General features: G+C 43.9%; 2 protein-coding genes across 2 annotated transcripts in view; both read right to left on the reverse strand.

The window, feature by feature from the left end:
- The window catches only part of LOC142564783 (venom metalloproteinase BumaMPs1-like), a 29,646-nt gene extending 27,392 nt beyond the window's left edge, over nucleotides 1-2,254 (reverse strand). The window contains exons 1-2 of the mRNA XM_075675936.1: nucleotides 1,987-2,254; nucleotides 1,175-1,347 (exon numbers count right to left, since the gene is read on the reverse strand). Of these exons, the coding sequence (XP_075532051.1) occupies nucleotides 1,175-1,347; nucleotides 1,987-2,056 (243 nt within the window). The 5' untranslated portion in view covers nucleotides 2,057-2,254. The remainder of the gene's footprint in view (nucleotides 1-1,174; nucleotides 1,348-1,986) is intronic.
- A 5,724-nt stretch (nucleotides 2,255-7,978) lies between these two features.
- LOC142564127 (venom metalloproteinase antarease TserMP_A-like) overlaps nucleotides 7,979-24,264 on the reverse strand; it is a 56,487-nt gene continuing 40,201 nt past the window's right edge. The window contains exons 11-14 of the mRNA XM_075674983.1: nucleotides 14,497-14,667; nucleotides 13,803-13,953; nucleotides 13,583-13,705; nucleotides 7,979-8,127 (exon numbers count right to left, since the gene is read on the reverse strand). Of these exons, the coding sequence (XP_075531098.1) occupies nucleotides 8,038-8,127; nucleotides 13,583-13,705; nucleotides 13,803-13,953; nucleotides 14,497-14,667 (535 nt within the window). The 3' untranslated portion in view covers nucleotides 7,979-8,037. The remainder of the gene's footprint in view (nucleotides 8,128-13,582; nucleotides 13,706-13,802; nucleotides 13,954-14,496; nucleotides 14,668-24,264) is intronic.

A 24,264-nucleotide genomic window follows, 5' to 3' on the forward strand; every position in this document is an offset into this window, starting at 1 on the left:
GCAAACCAATGCATCCTTCGCGAAATGAATTACGGCGTGGATGATTGACGAAGGTAAAATATAAGAATCCTTGTTTAACCAGTGCTATACGACCGCACTATTATAGATACCTGCTAATCACACCAATGACGAATTATGTTCACTGTACCAAAAAAGTGCGGCATCATGCTACACTCCTCGAACACGTGAAGGCGGAAGCCTGCTGCACCCTGGGTAATGCGCCGTCTCGCATCGTCGCGTTCCTGCTTTCACAGTTCGGCTTCTTTGGCTCGTTTTCGACGCTTATCTGCAGCTGCGCGCGCTGGCATAGCGGGGCCAGACTCGCACCAACAACATTTCTCTTCGACTTTACATTGCACCCTCACAGCAAGGGATTGAAACGTGTGCTGTTCTTTGTGTTTCATGGGTGATATCAATGAATGTATGCACTGCTCGATTCACTTTGCTGAGCGCTTGCAGCATCTCCCTTAAGGGAATACGAGCTATTGCATTTCTTGCTTGCTTGCAACTGTATGAGCCATCGAGAAGGTCACGCGGTTCTTTTTTTTTCCACCACTCGAACAGACGCAACATTTCTGTGCGTTGTACACGTGATTCCAATGAATCTATGCACTATACGATTCACTTTGCTGAGTGCTTATAACCTCTGCATTACGAGAGGGATGAGCTATTGCATTTTGCTTGCTTAGAGGGTGTATGGGCGATTGCTGATGATGATAGTTCTTGCGCCATTGGACCGGGCGAAGCATTGTTTTTCAAGGCCATCGGTGGCATGAGCCAATTAAGGCTTTCGCCTTAAAAATCAATCCCATCATTTTTTAGTTAGCCCTGCCCAGTTTCGGCTGATAATGGATTTACCTTCTGATATTAAATATCTAATGAAGATGGAAATGTTCTACATTGTAACCATTATTACTTAGAAGGGTATGAATGCGAGCTAGTAGGTACGAGTCCATGGGTGAAAACAGCGCAAAATAAACACGGACAAGGGTGGAACAGAGGACCCGCGCGGTCCTGTGTTCCTCCCTTGTCCGTGTTTATTTTGCGCTGTTTTCTCCCATCAATATTACATAATATTCACAGGATCCTTCAGGAAGACATGGTTTCGATATTTAAAAAGTAAGTGTATTCACGATGACTGAAAACGTATTGTATATTGATAGGGTGTTCTTACATAGGTGTGCTGTGGAACTCCTTGACGATAGGTCCTCAAAAAGAACTCCGGGTGTAGGACAGAGCTTGGCTTTAGGTTGAGAGTTATATCATCATTTATTCTAAGAACTGTAGTGTCTTCATCGTCACGTGCATCAAATACCTCGGGATAAACAATAGCTTGATATTTTGGCACTGAAAAAAAATGTTGATCAGTCAGAAGTCACTTGGTTTGAACCATCCTGAGCGTAAGAAGTGTTGTGCCTATTTGGGTGTTGGTTATGCCCATATGCGTAGCCACAAAACAAAATGCACTATAAGTATGTTGGGCTTCACTTTTCATCCATTGGCACGCTGACACACACCCAATTTAACTGATGTCAAAGCACTATCAATATCAATAGCAACATCCATTCCTATATGTCTTTCTGCAACTGCGAGTTAAAAAAGAAACTCCGCTCGTAACATACTCTGTCACTTCTATTGGCCACCGTTTATTTCTGTAGCCTTTCTGGGATATGTTTTCACAAACCGCGCGAGCTGTACCTTAGGAATCGACTGGCGACTCTTTGAAAAATAGTGTCGCGTAGCCATATCGAACCTGCAGGAATAACTGTAGAATACGTCCTAGATAAACTTTATGAGTTTTTCCGCTCCTGTTCGATTACCTTTTCATATTGTGTATGTCTACAAGAAGACATACGGCAATGTTAGGTGCAAAGAAAACAGAGAGAGGCTATTTGATGAATTCCAGAGAGGCTTAGCTGGCGGCATGTCTAGCATACTACTGATGAATGGTTTATTAAAAGTGAAGTTATACGCACTATTACTCACATTTAGCGCTGTGGCAACATAGGAACAAACACACTAGCTGCGGGACGCTAGCAAAGTCTATAATCCTCATGTCGGTGAATAGGCGTACCCACACTCGCCGAATTTAAGGGATCAGTGTGAAGTTCCGAGTTCGGCGGAAAGAGTCCTTAAAGCATGAGTGACCATCCAACGTCCAAGCGAAGCATTAACTGCGAGCAAACAACAGTGCACGTTGTATTTTTAACGAGTATTTTTCTCCTGGTAATAAAAAGTAGGGAAGCGCCTTGTCCTACATACATAACCAACTTAATGTTATACAGATGGGACGTTGTATGAGCGACTTTATGTCAAGAGACGTTGACACGATGGAACTCACTTATGATAACAATAAAAATTAAAAGCCGCGTAACTGAAGGTGGTGTTGACTTTTCCGAGCGGGATAACGGAACGCTTCTGCCAAGGCTCTTCTGTGCGACCTATTCGCGTTATTTCAGCACATGAACACCGAAGAGATCTTAACTTTGCAATAGCAAATGTCACAGATATATTCAATACCATCGTTAGATATATTTATCAAGTGTATTGGTTGTTGAAAGTGCAGCTTTCGAGAAAACTGCCACATGTTTTTCTCAGCACTGGAAAACAAACTGTTATGCATACGTACCATTCTAAAATAATATCCAAACCGTACTTTGTTTGTCAGATGCCAGTTGTGATAAGGGATCTATTCAGATGTCGTGCTGATAAAGATAACTGGTGAACAGAGCTCAGTAGCTCACTCTCTGTCTCGAAAGTGCTTATTCGCATTTCTACTTCGCTTTTCAATTCTGCGACAACTGGCAGCAAACGTTGCCTGCATCGCCGACGTGTGTGAAAGGCTCCAGAGCGTGCTCGCTAAATGTTCTAATGAAAACAATGTTTCACGCAGCTGCGCTCTGCAGTGCATGACAAAGGAACAACTCACATTGTCTTGAACATGTATTACATTATTTACCTCTCGAACCACCCTCCTCCAGAGTCGTAAACTATTACCTAACTCACAATAATGACTTTTTAGCAGAAACTTTGGTTTGAGTCAGCTTGATTATCAAACGAAAAATTCAGGGACGCACATAGGGAGGTTCTTGCTGGCTTCATACCTGAAGGAAGCTTAAAACTGCAGGAAAAAAACGAGGACAAGAGGAAGGAGCGCTCGTGGTGTATTGCGAGTTCCTTGCTCTTGTCTTCGCTTCTCTGGGCAGTTTTAACCATCCTTCATGCATACGGGGGAAATCCTTAGCGTGTAGTGACTATTTGAGCGATACTACTAACCTCAGTGTGGTAATTGGTTGCGTAATATTTGATCAGATCGCAAATGTCAAAGAAGCTTATAATAACTATCCTCCAAAACGGTTGCCGGTGTCTCGGGGTGTTTCTCGTAAGCATGAAATAACCATCTTTCGCTCCCACCTCTTGCTTGTAGGTTTCAATGCCCGAAATGTTAATCAAGTGACATGATGGCCGTCAGGCTAAACCTTTGCAGGACTGAGGGACATGTACGTCCCACTTCATCATGTGCGCAGAAATGGATGTTGGCGGCAAAATGCCATTTCTATGGCGTTTGTTTGGGGCTGCCTTTTATCTAAATATGTCAGCAATTCCTGCGAGAAAGATTTCGTGAGTGGGTACTGCTATGATCGGCCTGGAAATTCGACCCCTCAAGTGTGGCAAACATTCAAAGTCATTTTCCCGTGTCCAGGTGATTACCCTCATACCCGAGAAAGCGTGATCGCATGGCTCCTGTCATGTGTTGAGCTGACACGGTTAACCAGAGCCACTGTAGGAGGAGGTCGTCGACTTCTGAACTTGACACAAGTCTTCACGTGGCGCAACCACGTGCAGACTTCGACTACCGCAAGGCCACGAGAAGTAAATGGCCCTTCCGCTGCAGACCTCTCCAACAAATGCAAGGGATGTACGCGAGGGGTTATTAAAGGGGACATTGCACATTGCAGGGGACCGTCCTGTCTTCCGTATTAGGCAGAACCACTTGTGACCCGGATAGAGTCGGAACCATGTACCACTAAAGCGAATATATTCTTCCTTTTTTCCATCATCACGATGCCCGCCTTCCTTGTTGTCTCTTGAGTCTCGCGGGGAAGACTCACCTCATGCGGTCGATATCTTATCACTACTAGCATGAGCTAGTGACGAGAATGCATGAGCGAGAAAATTTTTCATTATTTAACACTTCCCAAATTTGGCCCATACTTTGGTGCGAAAACTTCTCAAGATTCCTGATAGGTTGTTACTGTTTTCTGCATTTATATTCACGCCTTTAACTACGAATCAGCACCCATTTTTTCTACATTGAGGCCATACCTAGTGAGCCAAACTCGACCTCCTGAATGCATGTGTAAATATATTTACGTGCAGAAACGCGCTGATGTTGCTAGTATTCGGCGCATGGTTGAGAAGTGCACACAAACTTTTTTGCGTACGACCTCAGCTTTTCCGCTTTGTCCTGCGTGTTTCTGCCAGTTTTATGAGGGAGTTTATTACAGACATTCTTTTTTTTTTGACAGCTTGGAACTTTAGGGAGGCATATGAGTCCCACTTTCCAAAAATGCCGCTGAGTGTAAGTGAGACGAGTGCGTCCCAATTTTCGTAGGAATGCAAGGCCCTTTGTATGCACTGGAAATAAATTCAAACTTCAAGAGTTTTGTTTCAAGCAAGAAAGTTGGGAGAAATAAGTTTTAATCGAGACCTACAGGGTCAGTGAGACTAATGCGTCCAATATTTTGGAAAGAACATTTAGTGTGAGTGGAACAAATACGACCCTCTTTTTCTTAACAGCCGACTTGATGTAGATGAGTGAAGCTTGTTGCAAAGTATTTCTAGGCAGCTTATTTACACATGACACGCATATAACTTCAACAGCCTTGCAATAAATATGTGCCGCCCTGAAGAAAGCAGTGCTGTGAATTTAAACATTTTAAGCGCTGTCGAACAGAACCTTATCGCACATTAAGTTCCCCCCGAAGGGCTCAGCAACTCTGAACAGGCATTTCAATAAGAGTGGACATTTCTGTTTCTTCCGTAAGTTATGCAGCAGAACGCAGCGATCGCTTTTGAAAGAGCCGTTGCGCACATTTGTAATTGGTATTGTTTAATTAGTCCGTAAGGCTATATCAAGGATGACACATCATTTCGTAAAGTCGTTAGGTAGAGCCGTCACGTTTCCCCCTAATACCTTTCCTAAAGCAAAGAAACAAGGATAGCACAGACCAAATGGTAAAACAAAGCTTCGTATTTGTTCTCAACTTGTCACTATTAGGAAAAAATACTATTTTGGTAACGTTGAAAATAATTTTATGCAAGAACACTTGAAAATTCAAACTGCATAGAACCCTGTGAATTGCTCTAATAGTTTAACAAAACATACTGAAGGAACAAACACCATGCACACAGCTATTGAGGTCTACATGGGGACTTTGTCCACTATGTGAGAATGCTTAATATCATCAATAAGGCGGGACTAACGAAACATTGGACGAGCTTTCCTTGGGTGCACTTAGGTCAATGCTTCTTCAAAAGGCTGTGGAAAAGGCAGCCTTTCTTTGAATTACCATGACCATTTGCTTCTAAATGTTGCGAAAACGTCGCTGCAGGTGACCTATATAAACTTTAAGGTTTAATACAGGATGTCACGATCTCCACGTACAAATGCACAGATTAGAGTTTGCTATGAGAAAGTGCAGTGTACGACGAAGCATGGCAAATGACAACACAAACTGCCGACAATTCTCTGTGACATTTTATGTGCACCGTGTTTCTTGTACCTGTCGAATGTCTTTTATTGATTCCTGTATTCAATATTTGGCAAAATTTTGACGAATAAAAAGTGCTGAATTAAAAATGCACTTGCGAAAAATTCGTTAAGCTTCTTCGATTGATTGAAAAAAGTTGCTTGGGGACGCTTAAGTGTTAAGAAAATCAGCCTTTGAGGTAGTTCCAGTCATGTTGAATAGTTTCGCATTGTAAACACGCTTTATTTTATTTATTTATTATTTATGTTTTTATTTCACAATACTGCAGTCCAACGTGGCCCAAGCAGGAGCGGAATTACAATGAAATGGGAATTCCACTCGGAACCATGTACGAGAACCATGTCTTTACTTCCACTCGGAACCATGTCTTTACTACGTGCTTTTCGTGCTTTTATCATTGAGCCATTAAAGGGAAGCTGAAGAGTTTTTCATAAAAAAATGAATGAAGAGCTGTGCGTAATGGTTTAATAACCCTCCGAATTCGAATATCGTATCGATATTGAGCTAAAGAAAGCGCAAACAGATTTTATTTTGACGAAAAGTGCAGCAGCAGACTCAGTCAGCTCGCGCGCCTCATTCCCGCCTGTGATTGGTCGGGTGCCTCGTGACGTCAACATTGGTGTTCGTCCGGACCGGCCGCTGCCGCCACACATGAAGCACGGTGCAAGGTGGTTTGGCGCTGTGGTGTGGTGAGACCGTAATGGTAAATTTCGAGAGCTTGCGTTTCTCTGAGGAGTTCGGCGTTGCTCCCTACATGTATGCGTAGTCGGCCTCTCCAAGAAGCAAAAGATGCGGGTAGCAAGCAGTACTTTCTACGCAAGCGAAAACGAAGTGTTAGCATCTCCTCGTGTTGAAAATGTTCCTTGGTGATCATGTTTTTTGCAAAGCTGTATTCAGCGATCCAGTGAATTCGTTTTCCGGCAAACAACTGTATTGCTATGTTCCTGCATGCCTTCTCGTGGAACGTAAGGAGGGATGCGATGATCGGCATTTGTGCGCTGCCCCAAAGCTGCCGGCAATCTACACAGACGGTTTACATGCGGGAAAAAGTTTTCCGGCTCTTGTAGCACGTGTAGTAGCCTTCGTCAGCGCGCCATCCGCACGCTACTCGTAACCGGGAAGGCGGCGAATTCCGTCGGCTACGTGAGACAGCCGGTTTCTCTCTGTGCGCGAGGGGAGGACGCGCAGCCAACCGCTATCCACCCCGTTTACAACTATTTCTTGCTGTGTAATGACCCATTCAGTCAGGCGTTTAGATGAACTATCTATAAATTCGTGCAAGTTTCACATTAGTATTCCAGTGTGCGGCGTAGAATGGACGCTTTCCGCACATGTTGTAGCAAGGCGTCATAAAATCATGGGGTTTTGCGTGCCAAAACCACTTTCTGATTATGAGGCACGTCGTAGTGGAGGACTCCGGAAATTTCGACCACGTGGGGTTGTTTAACATACACCTAAATCCATGTACACGGGTGTTTTCGCATTTCGCCCCCCTCGAAATGCGGCTGCCGTGGCCGGGATTAGATCCCGCGACCTCGGGCTCAGCAGCCCATCACCATAGCCACTGAGCAACCACGGCGGGTCGCAAGCCGTCATAATCACACAGAAGTCAAATATGTCGCACGGTAAGTGACGGTGGCTTTCTTGTAAACGAATATCCCAGTATCGCCATAAACAATCGTGGCAATAGCAACCTGTTAGAATATCACACGATGCTTAATGCTCGTAGCTGTTGCGCGAATGTTAATTGAAGTAAACGTATTCTCCCGTAAGGCCCCTCCTCGTTTCTTACAAACTTTATGATGGCTGAGTGTTCTTGAGTACAAGTGAAGCCCAGGTGCAGGTATGTACGATTTAGTGGTGCCGTAGGATATTAAAGTTTTTGGTGCTTAATATTGGCAATGGTTTATCGTATTCTGATAAGGTTTTGATGGTACTGATATGTGTGTCGGGGTGGTTGTCTGTGCGTACATGTGTCTAAAATTGCCAGTACGTGCGCCTCTGTGCATATGCCTATGTACACCAAGGAATCAGCGAGCAGCGGCGTGAGTCTGTTGAAAAGTCCACGACGGCTCTATTATGCAACAGGTACCAAACGGTCATGAAATTCGAACACCTTGTTTGGAGCCTAGCCGTACTGCCTGTTCGAAGTGAATTTGGGCCTTCCAGTGTTAAACTGTGTAAATAAATGCACAAGTGCGCCTGGAAGTAGCCATTGAATGTATTTGTTTTGCAGAACACGTAAAGATGAACGTCGGAAATCTTAGCACTCATCACTAGATTTAACTTTCCGATTCTTCTTGCGCCGCTTCCTCTTCCTCCGGTCTTGCATGCATTGCCCATTAATGCATATCTGAAAAAATCCGCCATCTATATTATTAAACAATACACCATGTAATATCAAAACTGTCCACAAAAGCTTTGGTTATTGGGCTACCGACTAACTAGTACCAAGTCGGCCAAGAAGTAAATAAAGTTTATACGCTTCGCCTATTTGTTGGCTTCTCAGTGTCTCGGAAAGTTTTATAAATATGTGAGGACTAGACATTGTATTTTTACCGGCGGAAAAAAAACTATTTTTGTGAATCATTGCCTTTGAGAGGACGACTGAATTGAAGTGGTAGGTACTCTCAAATTGCCTAGCGATTTTTGTAATCACTAACACGTGGATGGCACTGACCACAATTGGTATAAAAGGACTACATTTACATTTGACAAACCAGTAATTTCAAAGAGAACATAGATTTTATATTTATATTTACACAAACATGTTCTGTAGATCGAAAGCAGCTATTAATGAAACTGACATTATGTGCTGTTTAGCAGTTACATTCTTGGTGTCCCAGATTTTCAAAGGAAGGTCAGGACTTCTGCGTTCGACAATATGGTTTTGGAATAATGTACGGCATAAAGAATAAAAATATTCGTTTTAATATCACTTCATAATTTCTAGAATTGCGCCAGGCCACAAGTGTATTTACTGTCGGTCTGTGCGATTAAAGTTAGAACAATGGGCTCAATTCAATATGTTTTACGATGCTACAACACACACTTCATGTTAATAATGAAAACTAAAGTCATGAACCTTAAAATATCAACTCGCAAGACTCACATCTTGCAGAGAAGCGTGAAAGCGATAAGGAAATTTACTAAAGCGCAGTACCCCTAAGGCTTCTACAATGTTTCCGCTAAAATGTTTTCAGCATGTCTTTCCGAACAGACTGTTTAGGTATTTCTTTTAACCTCGCGAAACAAACGAGGACACACGAAAGAAACACACATTGTGCTTGTTCTGGGGCGTGTGTTTCTTTCTTGTGTCCTCGTATTTTTCACGCGGTTAAAAGAAACGTCTAAAGATATGAAACTATTAGTCCGCCATAACGTCATACTGGAGATGAAGCTCCGCATTTTTTTTTTGATGACTTATACAAAAAATTTGTATGCACACGGCAATCGCCTTTGTAATATGGACTAATATGAAGAAAATCCCAAATTTATTCATAATGATACGTGTACTTTTTTATCTTTCTCCGGTGACCGCTGTTCACTGGATAATGTAATGCCTTCGGGCCTTCAAGGTCATAATAAATGAAATGAAATGAAATAAATGTTAAACGTTATCGCTAAGCGCAAGACTCGCCTGCATGATTTGGAACTTATGCGAATGTTATCGCTCCTTCTATTTGTTCTGTACGTGCTCGTCAAACATCGTATTATCAGATTGCATGCTCGACATTAATTGCGGAGCAGTTTTTAGAAACCACGCGGAGACGAGCGATTACACGCAGACACTGATAGTTTGCTCAATAACCATGGTCGAGAGAGGACAAAAACAAAAACAAAAAAATCATGCAAGTTCATAAACGAGGCACGGAAGCAATTTCTCGGAGACCTGGCTTGGAATGGCGTTAAGCCATCATACAATTTTCCGTAATTCATCTAGGACGAAGTGCTCATTCAAAAACCTCCAATTAGAACAATAACGAGAACGTTGTTTTTTCTGACCAATCATTTTGTTATTTTGAGGCTGTTTGTGATGCTGAAGCGTTGTGGTAAAATTATTGGTAGACATACAACGAAAATCACTAATTTCTCCAAACGTACTCTGATCAAAACTTCCCTTTGAAGGATTTTCAGCTCGATTCGTTACCATGCCTTGAGAAGGACAGGAATAAACCATTCGTTCACACTCTACTCCTAAGAAGGTAGCTACCTACCCGTAAATTTAATTAGAGTTATGATTCATCTCCTATAATGATTGTTAGTTCTTGCTGCAAGAATTTACACCTTGAAAGAATCATCATCATCAGAAGCTTGTTTTATGTTCACTGCAGGACGAAGGTCTCTCCCTGCAATATCCAATTACCCCTGTCCTGCGCCAACCGATTCCACCTAGCGCCCGCGAATTTCCTCCTAATGTCATCGCCCCACCTAGTCTTCTGCCATCTTCCATTGCGGTTCCCTTCTCTTGGTGCCCATTCTGTCAGCCTAATTGTCCAACCGGCACATTACATGACCTGCGCAGCTCCATTTTTTCTCTTGATGTCAATCAGTATATCGTCAATACCCGTTTGATCTATGATCCAAACAGTTTTCTTTGTCTCTTAACGTTATGCCCACCAATCTTCTTTCCATCGGTCTTTGCGCGGTCCTTAAGTTGTTCCCAAGCTTCTTTGTCAGTCTCGAAGTCTCTGCCCCATATGCCAGGACTGGTAAAATGGACTGATTGTACACGTTCCTTTTCAGTGATAATGTTAAGCTTCCAGTGAGGAGCTGACAATGTCTGCCGTACCGAGGATCCGGCAGACTACCAAGCCATCGTTTAATGAACCGCCTGGATTAACCCAGTGATAAACACCGGGGCCGCACGTAAGTATCCAAGAGACGGTCGAGGTGAAAAGCTTGTGCTGAAGGAAGCTCAGGTGCAATCATCTCACTAAGTTCGTGTGTGAGAGTCGGTGAACCCGAAGTTCCTGCAGAGAGCGGCGGAAATTGGGCGTTAGGAGCCGATATCTCGCAATCTTTCACAGGCGAGATATCACCCAAAAACATGCATCTCGGAGCAATTTGAGTTGAGCACTTAAAATTAAGAAGAGGCAGCGAAGTCTGATTGCCTGTTACAGTGAGCACAGTATGGGGAACAGTCAAATTCCTTTCAAGCAGTATGTCAGCGGTGGGAAACGGTACATAGACGCCGCCAGGAACAGATGGGACCGACAGTAGAGAGACATACGTAGTGGCTTGAGCCGACAGGCGGATGTCTTCGGGAAAGCATAACCGTGCTTGTGCGACTGGTAGACTATAGTAGCTGTGGGGCACTTCAAGCTGAATGACACTAGACGCGCAATCAAAAAGGGCTGAATGGGACGATAAAAATTCTTAGCCAAGGCGCGGCGTAAGGGCATTGTTCAAAAACGGCCAACAAAACAGTCGTTCGGGGCCCGCACTGCCATTGCGAATGGTGCGCATACTAAGCATGGTAGGCGTTCCTCAATTGGCGACGCGGGGTGTGCGAGATGCAGCGGCTGTGAGAACTTGGTTCATGCGTCGGGGCAATTGGGCAATCATTATGGATACGTGGGCCTCAGTGTCAATGAGTGCTGGGACACTCACATCATCGACTCAAACGTCCATCAAGTTCTGTTTTTTCGGCCAAGTAATCAGAGGGTTTTGCGGTCCAGTCGTCAATGCAACGCGACCTCTGGGAGCTGCATCGCTTAGTTTTCTGGAGACGGGTGTCGGGGCTGCATCGGGGACGGCGGCAACGAGCCTGCGGCGATAGGGACGTTGGTCGACGCACTGGCCGCGAACGGGACTGGTGGCGTCGGAATGGCGACGAGGGTTTGTTCCAAAGAACACGAGCGTCATTGTTTGGCTGTTTCGGCGCCAATTGATGCTGGTAACGATGCTCGCTCTGTTCTAGGCGATAACTGGTGAATGGCGTTCGCAGAGGAGAGGAGACAGTATGGTTACTACAATGGCGAGCAATGCTTGTTTATTTGAGCAACGCCTTCGTTTATTCCATAAAATATACCATTCAATTCCCACGCTTAAAACGCGCTATATCGAACCAGTCTATTTTACGGCTACGCGCTTCAACCATCGTCATAAAGTGAACATCCTATCCCACAGAACGTCTACCTATGGTACCTCGTGTCATCCAAAAACATGCCAGGAATGGAATCACCTACCGGATACACTAGTCTGCGTTACTAACACCGATGAATTCCGTAAGGCACTTACTAATGTTATCTAGCATACTTTGACTTTAATATATTGACACGCTGCAATGTCCTGGAAGCGACTGAAAGATTAGGTTGTGTCTCTTGTCATGGGTGCGATGATATATCTGTGGAAGTTCTGGCGCCAGTTGTTCATTAGGTCCGTGGCGCATTGTGCTTTGTATGCACTGACGGGCTGCCTTGGAGTCACTAAAGACTGTTCGTTGTTGCGATGGTTCCTGATTAATGAAATCAAGTGCAGTGCCGCAAGTCCTTCACCCATCGATGTGGTTACACATTAAGTTTTTAATTCGATTTCTTCAAGTTTTTCCGGGATGAAGACTTCAGCAGCAGAGCTGTTCAGTTTTATTGAACCATCTGTGTAGACATGTCCCAGAAATGTGTGCCCGTTATGAATGGGCTCCAAAGTTATTTTCTTCAAAGCGTGCGACGGCGTTCCAGCTTTCTTTGATTTGCAGAATTGTCAATTTCTCTTGCGGCCGCTGCAGGCACCAAAATGGGTCTGATAATCGTGTAGCAGCCGTAAATTGTGCTGCCAAGTAGGACTTATGTCTTACAACACTTTTCCCAAATGTTTAATGTGGCCTCTTCGCTGGCGAGCAAGCAAGATGGTGTGAGCGAATATGAGTCAGGTCTCGGATGTGTGCTCTCAGGACATCTTGACCAACGTAGACTGTCAAAGGAGCGTGTCTGGCAATGGCCACTGTCACATTCAATGACTTAGTTTTTGGGATACCAAGACAAGTTCTGAGTGCTTAGGCTTGCACTCTCTGAACTCTGCGGATATTTGAAGAGCAAGCGTTTTCTAGTACAGGTAAGCTGTACCGCGGGAAGCCCAAGAATAGTGCTTTGTATAATAGATTTTTTTTAATTTCTATGTCATTTGTTAACAAGGTTCCTAATACTCATAAACCAAGCAGTTGAGCAATTGGTCGGTTTAGCGCATTTAATTGTTTTTATCGCTAACCTGCTAAGTATTGTCCTTTATAGATGATGCCTCGATGATGCGACAACGCGAAGATTTAGCTCCAATATTGAAATCTGTCTGTATCTGTCTAAATCTATATATTTCTCTATTTTTCCAGTGCAAGCTTACAGATTATTCTGCTGGGCCTCGTTTCACAAATAGGTGTGCTGCCTTAATGATAAAATTTAATTAAATTCACGGGTTTTACGTGCCAACACCAGGGCGTGATTATAAAGCACTGGGAAGCTCCGGCTTAATTCTGACCACCTGGGGTTCTTTGATGCGCGCCCATTGCACGGTACACGGGTGCTCTTGCATTTCGCCCCTCATCGAAATGCGGCCGCCGCGGCCGAGATTCGATCCCGCAACATCGGGCTTAGCAGCGCAGCAACACCAAGGCCACTATGCCACCACGGCGGGTGCCTATCTGGAAGAAACTGAAAGCCGTATGCGCCTAAATTACACTACACGTGGCAAGCTTCTCAGCTAATATAATTATTCTCTTTGTAGCACCATTCTTAATAAGCCGAAACTCTTTGTTTCTTAAATTCGTGATGATGCAGCTAATGTGAAAATAGTAATCAAGTCTCTTTTCCTACCTGTTTCGGTTCGTTCCTACAAGTACTGCCGTCTATCAGGTACATGGGCCAGTAGTAATCGGCTCCTCCGAACTGATCTCCTGGAACAAAGCAATATACCCGGCATTCCTTGATGCCCTTAGCCTGCAATGAGAAAGAAACAAAATCAGTACAAATCAGGCTGTGGTGAATTTTTTTGCATAATTAATTGCCTTAGGAAGTGAAAATAAATAAATCGTACCTCCATATAATATGTCCTTTTCAGGTCTGGGTACGTAAGTTTGCACTGTTCATTTCTGCTCAGAACTTCGCCGGGTAATTTAAATACTTTTCTCCACCTCTTTGAAATCTTTTTAGTTGAGTTCCGACGCAGACAATCAGCTCCATACATCCTGAAAAGGAAATGTCGCGTTGCATAAGAAAACTTATGTTTAAGCTCATATTCATAATGTGTGGAAGATTGTAGGGAATGCGTAGCTGCTATAGGTATTATGGCTAGATAAAAACAACAGCACGTATTACGGGCGCGCTTTGTGTTGTTTTGTGTTGCTCTTTTCTTGTTTTTTTTTTGTGCCCTAATACTTGTACCAGTATGACCAACGAGTTCAAGCAAAAGACTAGCATAGCTGTTGCTCAAGTATGCAAGCGTTAGGAATCTTCCTTTCTGAATTTTCAGATATAGTAGCCTATTTCATATGTGCACCTGTTTAGCCGGGAAGAAGGCTGCCTTTGCATTAAGCTAACAAGGGAGACTGTGAATGACTGCAAGGCAAGCACAGCTTTTCATACAAAATCACCTCCCCGCCGCCTTGATAGAATACTCGATTCGCGTGAAATGACCTTAGGGCGCCTGTGGCTACATTCCAAACACACACTCATGGTATCAAATTGCGTAAATGTTCAATAACTTTAAAGTTTTCGGTGCTGCCACGTACCAGGAATACTGGGAAATATCGTAGTCGCAGCACGTTGAAAATTTCATGCTCCTGACGTCCTCTTCAATATAGCTCATGATGTAACCATCACTCCATGGACATCTCGAGGAGTCCGCTTTGAATCCTCTCAAGTGGCCATCTACAGCCGTTCCGTCGTGCGAGCAACCCAGCCTGCAATTCGTGCAAAATAATTTTCCAGGTCACTCGGTGCAAAAAATTACCTGCACACTGTTCTTGCCAATTTTCGTAACTTAACTTTCAAGTACTGTTGTATACACTACTTCCTTGTCGTTCAGTGTTATCCTAAATACATTAAAACTCGCGTTGTTAAGCACACTGGCCAGTTTTGTTGAATTCATATTTGCCCTAATATTTCAACGGCAATTATAGGGACATCTCAGGTACATTTTTTTCGGTTGTCATTCCCGTCGCCGTCGCCGTGATGTTTCGCGTAAAATCTAAGTGCGACGACACCTTGTCGCGCCGCGCGCCGTATGCTATGGTGTGAGGGTAAGCAGAGAAGCGTGCGAAAGTGAGCCCAGAAGAGTAGCGACTTCGCGTGTGTTGTCCCGCGCGCTTACTGGCTGGAGGTCACGAAATGTCAAGTTTTGGAAACGCGTTCAAGCGATATGCAGCACGAAGCGGTCACTACACTCTGCGAGCGTTCTTCACAGCGACATAGTTGTTACAGGGAGCGTTTGTTTTCTCACAAGCCCCTTCTTCCGCCTCAGAGAAAATTGCTGGCTACACCACGAACTGTCCTACCGCACTAACGCCCCCGCTCTGGCACTCCCGCATTTTCATGCGGCTCAGTGCCTATAGCCTTCACTTTCATCCGTAGTTCTTTCATCCGTATTGGCTTAGCTTTACGCTGCTGTACTTTTTCATTAGTATAACAAGTGGACTCAAGTACTGCATTTGAAACAATCATACCGGTTGGTTGGAGTGAATTTACCTTGTGCAGCATAATATTCGATTATATCACGTGTCTGGGCAAACAGAGTTGTTATTGCAGAATACAATGTTTAAGTTCTTGTTACATGGTAGATTGTGATATGGTAGAGTAAAATGATCTGTGACTGCTTCCGGAAGTATCTTGTCTGTGTTCATGCGATGTCCAAATTTCACTAACATGCAGCGACAATGATTTTTCTGTTGTGTAAATATATGGTCTGTGGCAGAACCAGCATTTGATTGTATAAATTACAAGGCAACAGGTAAAATAGCATCTAATTCTGCCCATCCCAGTAGCTCTGTGGCTGTGGCGTTATGCTGTTCAGCTCAACGTGGTGGGTTTACACTTTTTAGCAGGTGTCTCATTCCGATCAAGGCGGAATGCGAAAAACGCTCGTGTATGGTACATCTAATACACGTTAAAGTACCCTAGGTGGACAAAATTATTCCGGAGCCTGTCATGACGGCGTGCCTCACAATCACAACGTGGTTTTCGCAAGTCAAACGGCGGCGTTCCTTTAAAATTTAATGCACCTAATTATTTTCGCTACTTCTATATCGCAGGCAGATGTGATGGGACATTCCAGCTTGTCTGATCCACAAGTTCAATACACTTCAAGCAGAAGGTATAAATATAATCAAAGCATAGGGCTTGAATGCGTTATTCTAGAGCAAGTCCTGTCACGAACTATACAAGTTTGAGAAATTTATTACCCTTTGGTGATCATATGGATACAATGCATCCAAATCATCAGGATTTCTGTGCCGGAACTTGCGCAGTGTTCCATCTGCCTTGCGCAAACTTGTTTATTTAACGCTCGTGCGACATCCAGCTTGAGTACACGTTGCTCATGTGGTCACCACATCATAGACATACCCAATTTAAGCGTTGAAAATAAGTCAGAATTGGGCAAGTCGTTCCAATACTCACAATTACAGTACCCAGTCCAGCATAACGCAGATCAAAACCGAACTATCTTTGCAGTCGTTCAGTGCTCGCCGTGATATTGCATTGCTGTCATTATTCCATAAATTCATTTACTTTGACAGATCATTCCTACGATGCTTAAAACACCCCCCCCTCCCACGTCTTCGCACCGCGTAGATTACAGCTACGCCCGCGTATATGGCGTGACGCAAGCATTTTATTTTTTACCACTGACTCGCACTATCTGTCTCTGGAACTGCCTGGAAATTCTTTCTCCTCACTGCCCGCAGATCCTTTTTTTACAGTAAGCAATGTAAATGCACAACGTCCCAACGCAAAGTAAGTGTTTTTATTTACTGCTGTTTGCTGCTATGCAATGCTGCCTTAGTTATGCAAAATATTGATCTTTTTACGATGATATGTACTTCTCTTTTTCTCTTTTTAAGATCTGTCTGGTTTCAGTAGTATGCAAACTTCTTAGTTTCCTGCGAAATTTTGAATCCTTGTGCACATTGATATCTTTTTACTGATTGCATTTAGTTATAAATTGTACCAACCCTCCTCCCCCTAGCCTCTTCGTAGGCCTGTAAGGTCTATCTAAAAATTATAAATAATATGTTCCATGAGTACTAGATGTGATGTCAACACAAAAACAGCAATAAAATTATAATTTCCCCGGTGGCCACTTTTCAGTAATGATCAAGTCTTCACTGATGGGTCACTGATATTTCAACTAAGGTATTGTTGTTTGGGCAACCGTGCCTCATTGAAAAAGTTTGCTTGTATATAATAGCAACTCTTACGTAGGACGTGTAGTTCTCTAACTGCTATCGCTCTCAATAATTAGCCTTGGCGAAATAGCGACTTATTTCTGTTCATTACAGGGCGAAAGCATCTCTCTTCCAAAGATATATTTCCCCTGTCTTGCGTGCGCGAACTCTACCGTATATGTCAGCAAGTTTCCTGATGTCATCAAGCCCTGTAATTCTCTTTTTTTTTTTAGTAAGCAGCCTCGTGTCATGACAGTCAACACACACTCCCACAACGAGGTCAAGATACACTGAAACTGCAGAGTAGACGAAGGAACTGTGGAGATCACCCGCATCAGCCCCACTCCTTAATTTATAACTTGTGTGTCTGCAGACAAGCTTTCTAGCGATATAAAATTTATGCAGCCTAAAGATTTCAATCATCTCCAAACTAGGTTAGTAGAAAGTGCTTCAGCTTCCTTTCGACTGGGAACAGGTGGAAAATTGTTATTATATAATAAATCAACCATTCAGGTCAGGTAGAGAGCAATACACACGCATCGTCAACAACACTGGGGTATTAAACAAATGAGAAGATAAAAATTGTTCACCTAGCTTCTTAAAACATTGTTACACATTGCGATCTCGCAGGCGGGAATCGCAATCCTAATCGTAGCTCTTCTGCCGCAATTCGAACTGTTCATAGAACTTTGTGGATAGCTTGATGCTCACGTGTCAGAATACTCCAGGCATGAGAAAGCGCTGTGCAGTTCGAAGTAGTAGCACAAACAAGCATTGTAAAGAATAAAACACCCACTCTTTGCATAGTCCCATTGGTTTGGTTACGATCTATTCAGCTTAACCTGTTGCTTCGCAAGCACAAGGTATCCTGTTCTTTCTGTACGATTAAGAAACTGGTTCTTGAATGGCAAACACGCTAAAGAGGTCGAATTACTAGGATCAGGTTACGTTCACAATAAAACCTTTACCGGAAGTTGGTGCTGCAAAACTATCTGGTGGGGCATAACTTTACACATTCATTTCATTCATTCATTCATTTATTGATACTGTCAGCCCTCATCGGGCTATGACAGGAATGGAGAATAAAAACAACAAAGAGATACATAGAATGCGACCGAGCAACAAGCTTTGGCTCACAAAGCTTGTCTAAAAATGGAAAAGTATGAACTACAACATACAAGGGAAAGTAATAAAGAACCATTCAGAATTTGGCACCGCATCGTCATAGACACAATAGGAGTCACACATGTAAAAGTAAATGCATACATATCGGGTAATTCACTATGTGTTATTACAAAAAATGGTGCTTTTAAGATTTTCCAAAAAGGTAGTTGAGGACATTGAGGTTACAAGAGAGTCGGGTAACAAATTCCAGTCTCTTATAGCCCTAGGAAAGAAACTGAACTTGAAACAATCATTGCGGGCGAGTGGAGGAGAAATGTACATACTATGACGGTGCCTCGTTGACGCGTTCATAGGAACCTCAAAATAATCATCTGGTTTAATGTCTACTTGATTGTGAATAACTTCGAAGAGGTATTTTAATCTGTCGTATTTAGTTCTGAGCTCAAGTGGTGCTAGATCAGCTAATTGACATAACTCTGTTGGAGAATGGATGCGACAATATTTATTAAATATAAACCGGGCGGCTAGCCTCTGTATGCGGTCAAGTTTAGAACAGTTAGTTATGGTGTGTGGGTCCCAAACTATTTTGGCATATTCAATAATTGGTCTAACTAGAGTTTTGTAAGCAAGACATTTAATTTCAGGGGTTGCCCGATTGAGGTTGCGCCTCAACGACCATAGGGCTCTAAGCGATTTGATGCACACATTTTCTGTGTGTGTATTCCAGCGTAAATCTGATGTAAACGTTAAACCCAAATATTTGTGTTTTTCAACGTTCTCGAGTTTGTTGTCATCAATCTAGTACGAGTAACTAAGGGTACACTTCTTACGTGAAATAGACATAGACACTGATTTTTGAGGGTTTATGACCATTTGCCAATCGTCGCACCATTTTTTAATTTTTTTGAAGATTTGAGTTAAGTTCTTCTTGGTCTTGTCTCGATTGAATTTTGTTGTAAATGACGCAGTCGTCCGCAAACAAGCGCAACGGTACAGTGATCTCATTAGGCATATCATTAATAAATACGAGAAATAAGAGTGGTCCTAGTACCGTGCCCTGAGGTACCCCAGACTCTACAAGTGAGGGTACAGACCGGCAGTTTCCAATTTGAACATACTGTTCTCTGCAAAGAAGGTAAGACACGAACCATTTCGTGATTGCGGGATTCTTAAATATGACGTCTATTTTATGTAATAACTTAGGATGAGAAACTTTATCAAACGCCTTTGCAAAGTCTAGGTACACTATGTCGGTTTGGCCACGTGAATTAATGGTTTGGGAGAGGTCATGCACAATTTCTATAAGTTGAGTTGTCGTGGAGAGTTTTCTTCTGAAACCATGTTGACGGCTGTATAATACGTTATGGTAATCCAGATATTTAATTAAGTGTTTTGATACAATGTGCTCCAGTAATTTTTAACATGCGCTGGTATGGGAAATTGGGCGGTAGTTGTTGACGTCTGCTGTTGCGCCGCCTTTGTGTATGGGCACAATTTTGGCACGCTTCCAAGGACTGGGGAAACAGCCGGTAGTAATAGATGAGCGAAATATAATGGCAAGATATTTTGAAACCCATGCTGCATACCTGTATAAAAATTCGTTGGGTATTTCATCTGGTCCAGGCGATTTCTTTATATTAATGTTGAGGAGCAAGTTAAGAATTCCTTCTTCACTAATTACTATATCCTCTATTGGGAGCCTATCTGAGGTGTCTACAAAGTGCGGCACCATACAGTTATCTCGTGTAAAAACAGACGAGAAAATATCACTAAAGCTGTCAACCTGTTTATCGTTATTTTGGCTAGCATCCACGTGTGGTCACTTATCCTTAAGATTATTGTAGCGCCAAAATTTTCCTGGGTCTTGTGCAAGAAATTTTTTAAGTGTGATGCTATAAAACCTGTCCTTGCTCTCCCGAACAAGTTGTTTTAACTGTTTACTTAGTTGTCGAATGCGTTCCTTATAGTGTCAGGTGGAGTTTTGCAAACGGGCTTTTCGTTTCCTTTTCAGTTTCCTTTTAATATGTATAATTTCCCTCGTCATCCAAGGAGTTTTCTTCCTGACAATTTTGTGGCGTTTGGGGACAAAACTTTCGATGCACTGTCGTACAATGTTTGAAAAAGTCTTCCACAGCAGGTCCGTACTGGCTCCGGAACGATAATGCATTAAAAAAATGTCGAGGGACTGTTCTAAGAAGTCAAGTGCACCGACGTCATCAGCAGCTTGAAAGTCTAGGTTGAACTTCTTCGAATGAGTACTCAGCATGTCTGCAGTAACGGTTAATGATAATAAAACCATATTATGGTCGGATAGACCCTCAGCAACTTCACAGCAGACAAGAGAAGACATCAAGCCTTGCGATACAAAAACCAAATCAAGAATTGAGGACGTCGTTCCGCATACTCGTGTGTAATCCGTTACAACCTGGGTTAGCTCGTAGCAAAACTCACGCTCTAGTAGTTGTTCACAACTGGCGACTTCTACCTGTCCAGGGGATTGGGATAGCCAATCAATCCCTGGTAAGTTAAAGTCACCTAGGATCAGAATATGATCCCCTTGGTGCAGATTCGAATCCATAAAGGTCCTGAGTTGAAACAACGCATCTATGGGGCAACCGGGGGGACGGTACACGCCACCTATCAAAACTGTACGACTGCCTAAGTTAGTTTTGATCCATACAGTTTCAATATCACTCTCAACTGGCAGAATCGTGAATTAAATGTTGCTTTTAATCATAATGGCAACACCACCACCCCTTCTCTCTCGATCTTTTCTTATTACTATATACCCGAAAGGTGTTATTTCTGCATCACATATGTCCGTGTGTAACCATGTTTCTGTTATGACCAGGATGTCTGGGTCATGTTCCAAAACAGCACATTCCAAAGCGTCGGTCTTATTCACCAGGCTTCTGGCATTTAAATTTATGATTTTAAAAGCAGAGGATTCCGGGTTACGAGTTCATGCCGTAGTTTTATCGGGAGAGGCGTGCCACTTGCTCCGCTCGTTTGTTACATCATTCCAAGTGTACATAGTTTTATCAACTCGGAGCTTGTCAAAAAATAATTTAACCTTGGCACCCTTAATTCTTTCTTCTTCCGATGATTTCCAAAGTTTCTTGCGGATTTCAAAGACTCGCTTGGAAAAGTCTTCATTAATGCTAAATTGTGTACCTCGGAGTTTCCTGCGGTTGCTCAGAATTCTAACTTTATCCCTGAAGTCCGTAACTCTAAGAATAATCGGACGAATTTGACTAGGGATTTTCTTTCCTAACCTATGTATTCGTTCGATCGAGTTTAGTTTTTGTTTTAGTATACATCCAATGATTTCCTCGTTCACCTTTCTCATCAAAATTTCATCTGTTTCGGAGTCTTCCTCCTCTACTCCTCTTATAACAAGATTATTTCGCCTAGAGCGGTTATCCAAGTCCTCAGTTTGTCTTCTCAAGGCAGCCACGTGCACATCTAGTGTCTCAACGTAACTTTCCACTTTGGTAAGCCTGTTCTCAATTTGATCCATGCTCTGTAACTTCTTTTCGATATCGACAAGTTTACTTTGAAATTGCGTTATGTTTAATTCCGATGATACTTGTTCTTGTTGAATTTCGTTAATTTTTGACAAAATTTCTTTTTGGTTCTGAAGCATTTCTTTAACCATATCCTCCATCGGAGGCCCAGGGTTTTCTTCTACATCTCCGGAAAGCATAAGTAACAGGCTTGCCATTGAAAACACATCCTTCAAACAATCCAGCACTATTTGTGGACACGGCAACACAATAAGGCATAAGGAATTGCTAGAAAAGCCTGTTTTTCGACCACCAACCTGCACGAAGAGCGGCACATTAGGTGTCATCGTCACGACAGGGTTGCCGTGTCCACTGAAGAATGCAGGCGCTGGTGGCCCTTTTAAACCCAACGGCGAGGCGATCCACTTATCAGTGAGTGACGTCATCGTAGCTTTGCGCGGTCCTCCGTGGGCATCATGTGCATGCGCAGCAGCTGAGATTGTTGGCGGCGTAGAAAAGGTACCGAAAGCGTTGTCAAAACGAACCGTCACCGGAGTTCCCAATTCAGCGCCACGCCAGCAGCATCCGTCACTTGTCGAAATCGTTGTTCCCGAGGCCGAAGCGAGAACGAGGCATCCAGCGGCAATCTGCACGAAGAGCGGCACATTAGGTGTCATCGTCACGACAGGGTAGCCGTGTCCACTGAAGAATGCAGGCGCTGGTGGCCCTGAGGCGATCCACTTATCAGTGAGTGACGTCATCGTAGCTTTGCGCGGTCCTCCGTGGGCATCATGTGCATGCGCAGCAGCTGAGATTGTTGAGGGCGTAGAAAAGGTACCAAAAGCGTTGTCGAAACGAACCGTCACCGGAGTTCCCAATTCAGCGCCACGCCAGCAGCATCCGTCACTTGTCGAAATCGTTGTTCCCGAGGCCGAAGCGAGAACGAGGCATCCAGCGGCAATCTGCACGAAGAGCGGCACATTAGGTGTCATCGTCACGACAGGGTTGCCGTGTCCACTGAGTCCGTGTCCACATATTTGAAGCACCATCTTTTCTATAAATACAAGTCACAGTACAGCGCCTGATCAGCTGGTATAGATTGTCTTTTTTTACAGCGAAGCTGTTAAGGGCTTCTTTCCCCACTATCGTGTCCGCGTGTAGAAAAACATCTCGAAGATAGTGCAATGCCGGGCTGACCCGCGGCGGAGGTGAAGTAGGTCTTAGGCACTCCCCACATGTGGACCGATCCCGCGTATAGCGCTACACCGGGCCGACCCATGATAGAGGTGAAGCAGGTGTTAAGCACTCCCCATACGTGGGCTATACCGATGATAGTGAAATGTCGGGTCGACCCGCGGCGGAGGTGCAGTTGGCTCTTAATGGGCCCACATACACAGCTTCGCTGGTCATCTTTCTTCCCAGAATGCAAGGACACTGAGCTTTTTCCTTAGCTTTTGGTAAATAATACTTCGTTGGGCCTTCTGGGGAAGTGTGATGAAGTCCTGATGACATGACACTGCATATCATGAGCGTAGCTGGTTTCACAACTCCAAGAAGTCACCGACGATTACGATACTCCCTAATGCGAAATTTGAGCGCTGCTCTGTACGTGTATCGCTTCGCGATATATTGGCTGGCACAGACAATCTGCCTGGTGCCACATGTAGCAAACGGAGCGAAGTGCGGTGCAACTGTTTCGCTAATGTGGAGATCGCGAGAGCCAGCGCGTGGGTGACACACGGGCGCGTTTCACAGCAGCCGCCGCGCGCTACTCTGACCCAATCTCGTAGCCATCGTCGCCGCACTACGCTTTGCTTACGCTTTCCCCGTACCCTCCTGCCCTTCCGTCTCGTGGTTCCGCTGCAGCCTCCTCTCTGGTTTCATCGTCGCGTCTTGTATCCGCCGCGGCGCTCGGCGTTCGCTTTTATCTTTTGCTGTGCTCGTTCGCGCGGTTACGCCACCGCCGCCGACGCTGACGCTCCACGCAGGAAATGGCGCCTAAGAACTGCGCTCTAAAACACCATCCGCATAAATGAACTTCACATGGTAGAACAATTGGGCCAATTTTGGGAGAAAATACATATTAGCCAAGGCAACAATCGAAATAAGCTTTTTCGAAATGAACGATATCTTGAAGTTCAATACTGGCGGCAAACCTTGGTAATGAGCAAAGCTATGCGAATCGGCAAGGTTTCATGCATGCACCAAGCCCGTAACAAAGCAAACAGGCAAGAGTCATGAAATACAGTCGTTAGCGCTCGTGCTGTGTGCGTGTGATCGTTTACAATCTTCTCTCTACTGGCCGTTATTTTTAAGCGAAGCTTTCTTTGCCTCTTCCTTCTACGTTTTCACTGCTGTTGCTGTTGCTGGTACTGCAGTCATCGTCTTGCAGACAGCTCCAGGATCACGTCGGGACCACACGGCAGGAGTGCGGGAGCAGAGCTAGCGACGTCCGACAGCATGCCTCATCTTCAGGGGGATCGTG

This window comes from Dermacentor variabilis, chromosome 11 (assembly GCF_050947875.1).
Source record: "Dermacentor variabilis isolate Ectoservices chromosome 11, ASM5094787v1, whole genome shotgun sequence".
In the NCBI taxonomy this organism is placed as follows: domain Eukaryota; kingdom Metazoa; phylum Arthropoda; class Arachnida; order Ixodida; family Ixodidae; genus Dermacentor; species Dermacentor variabilis.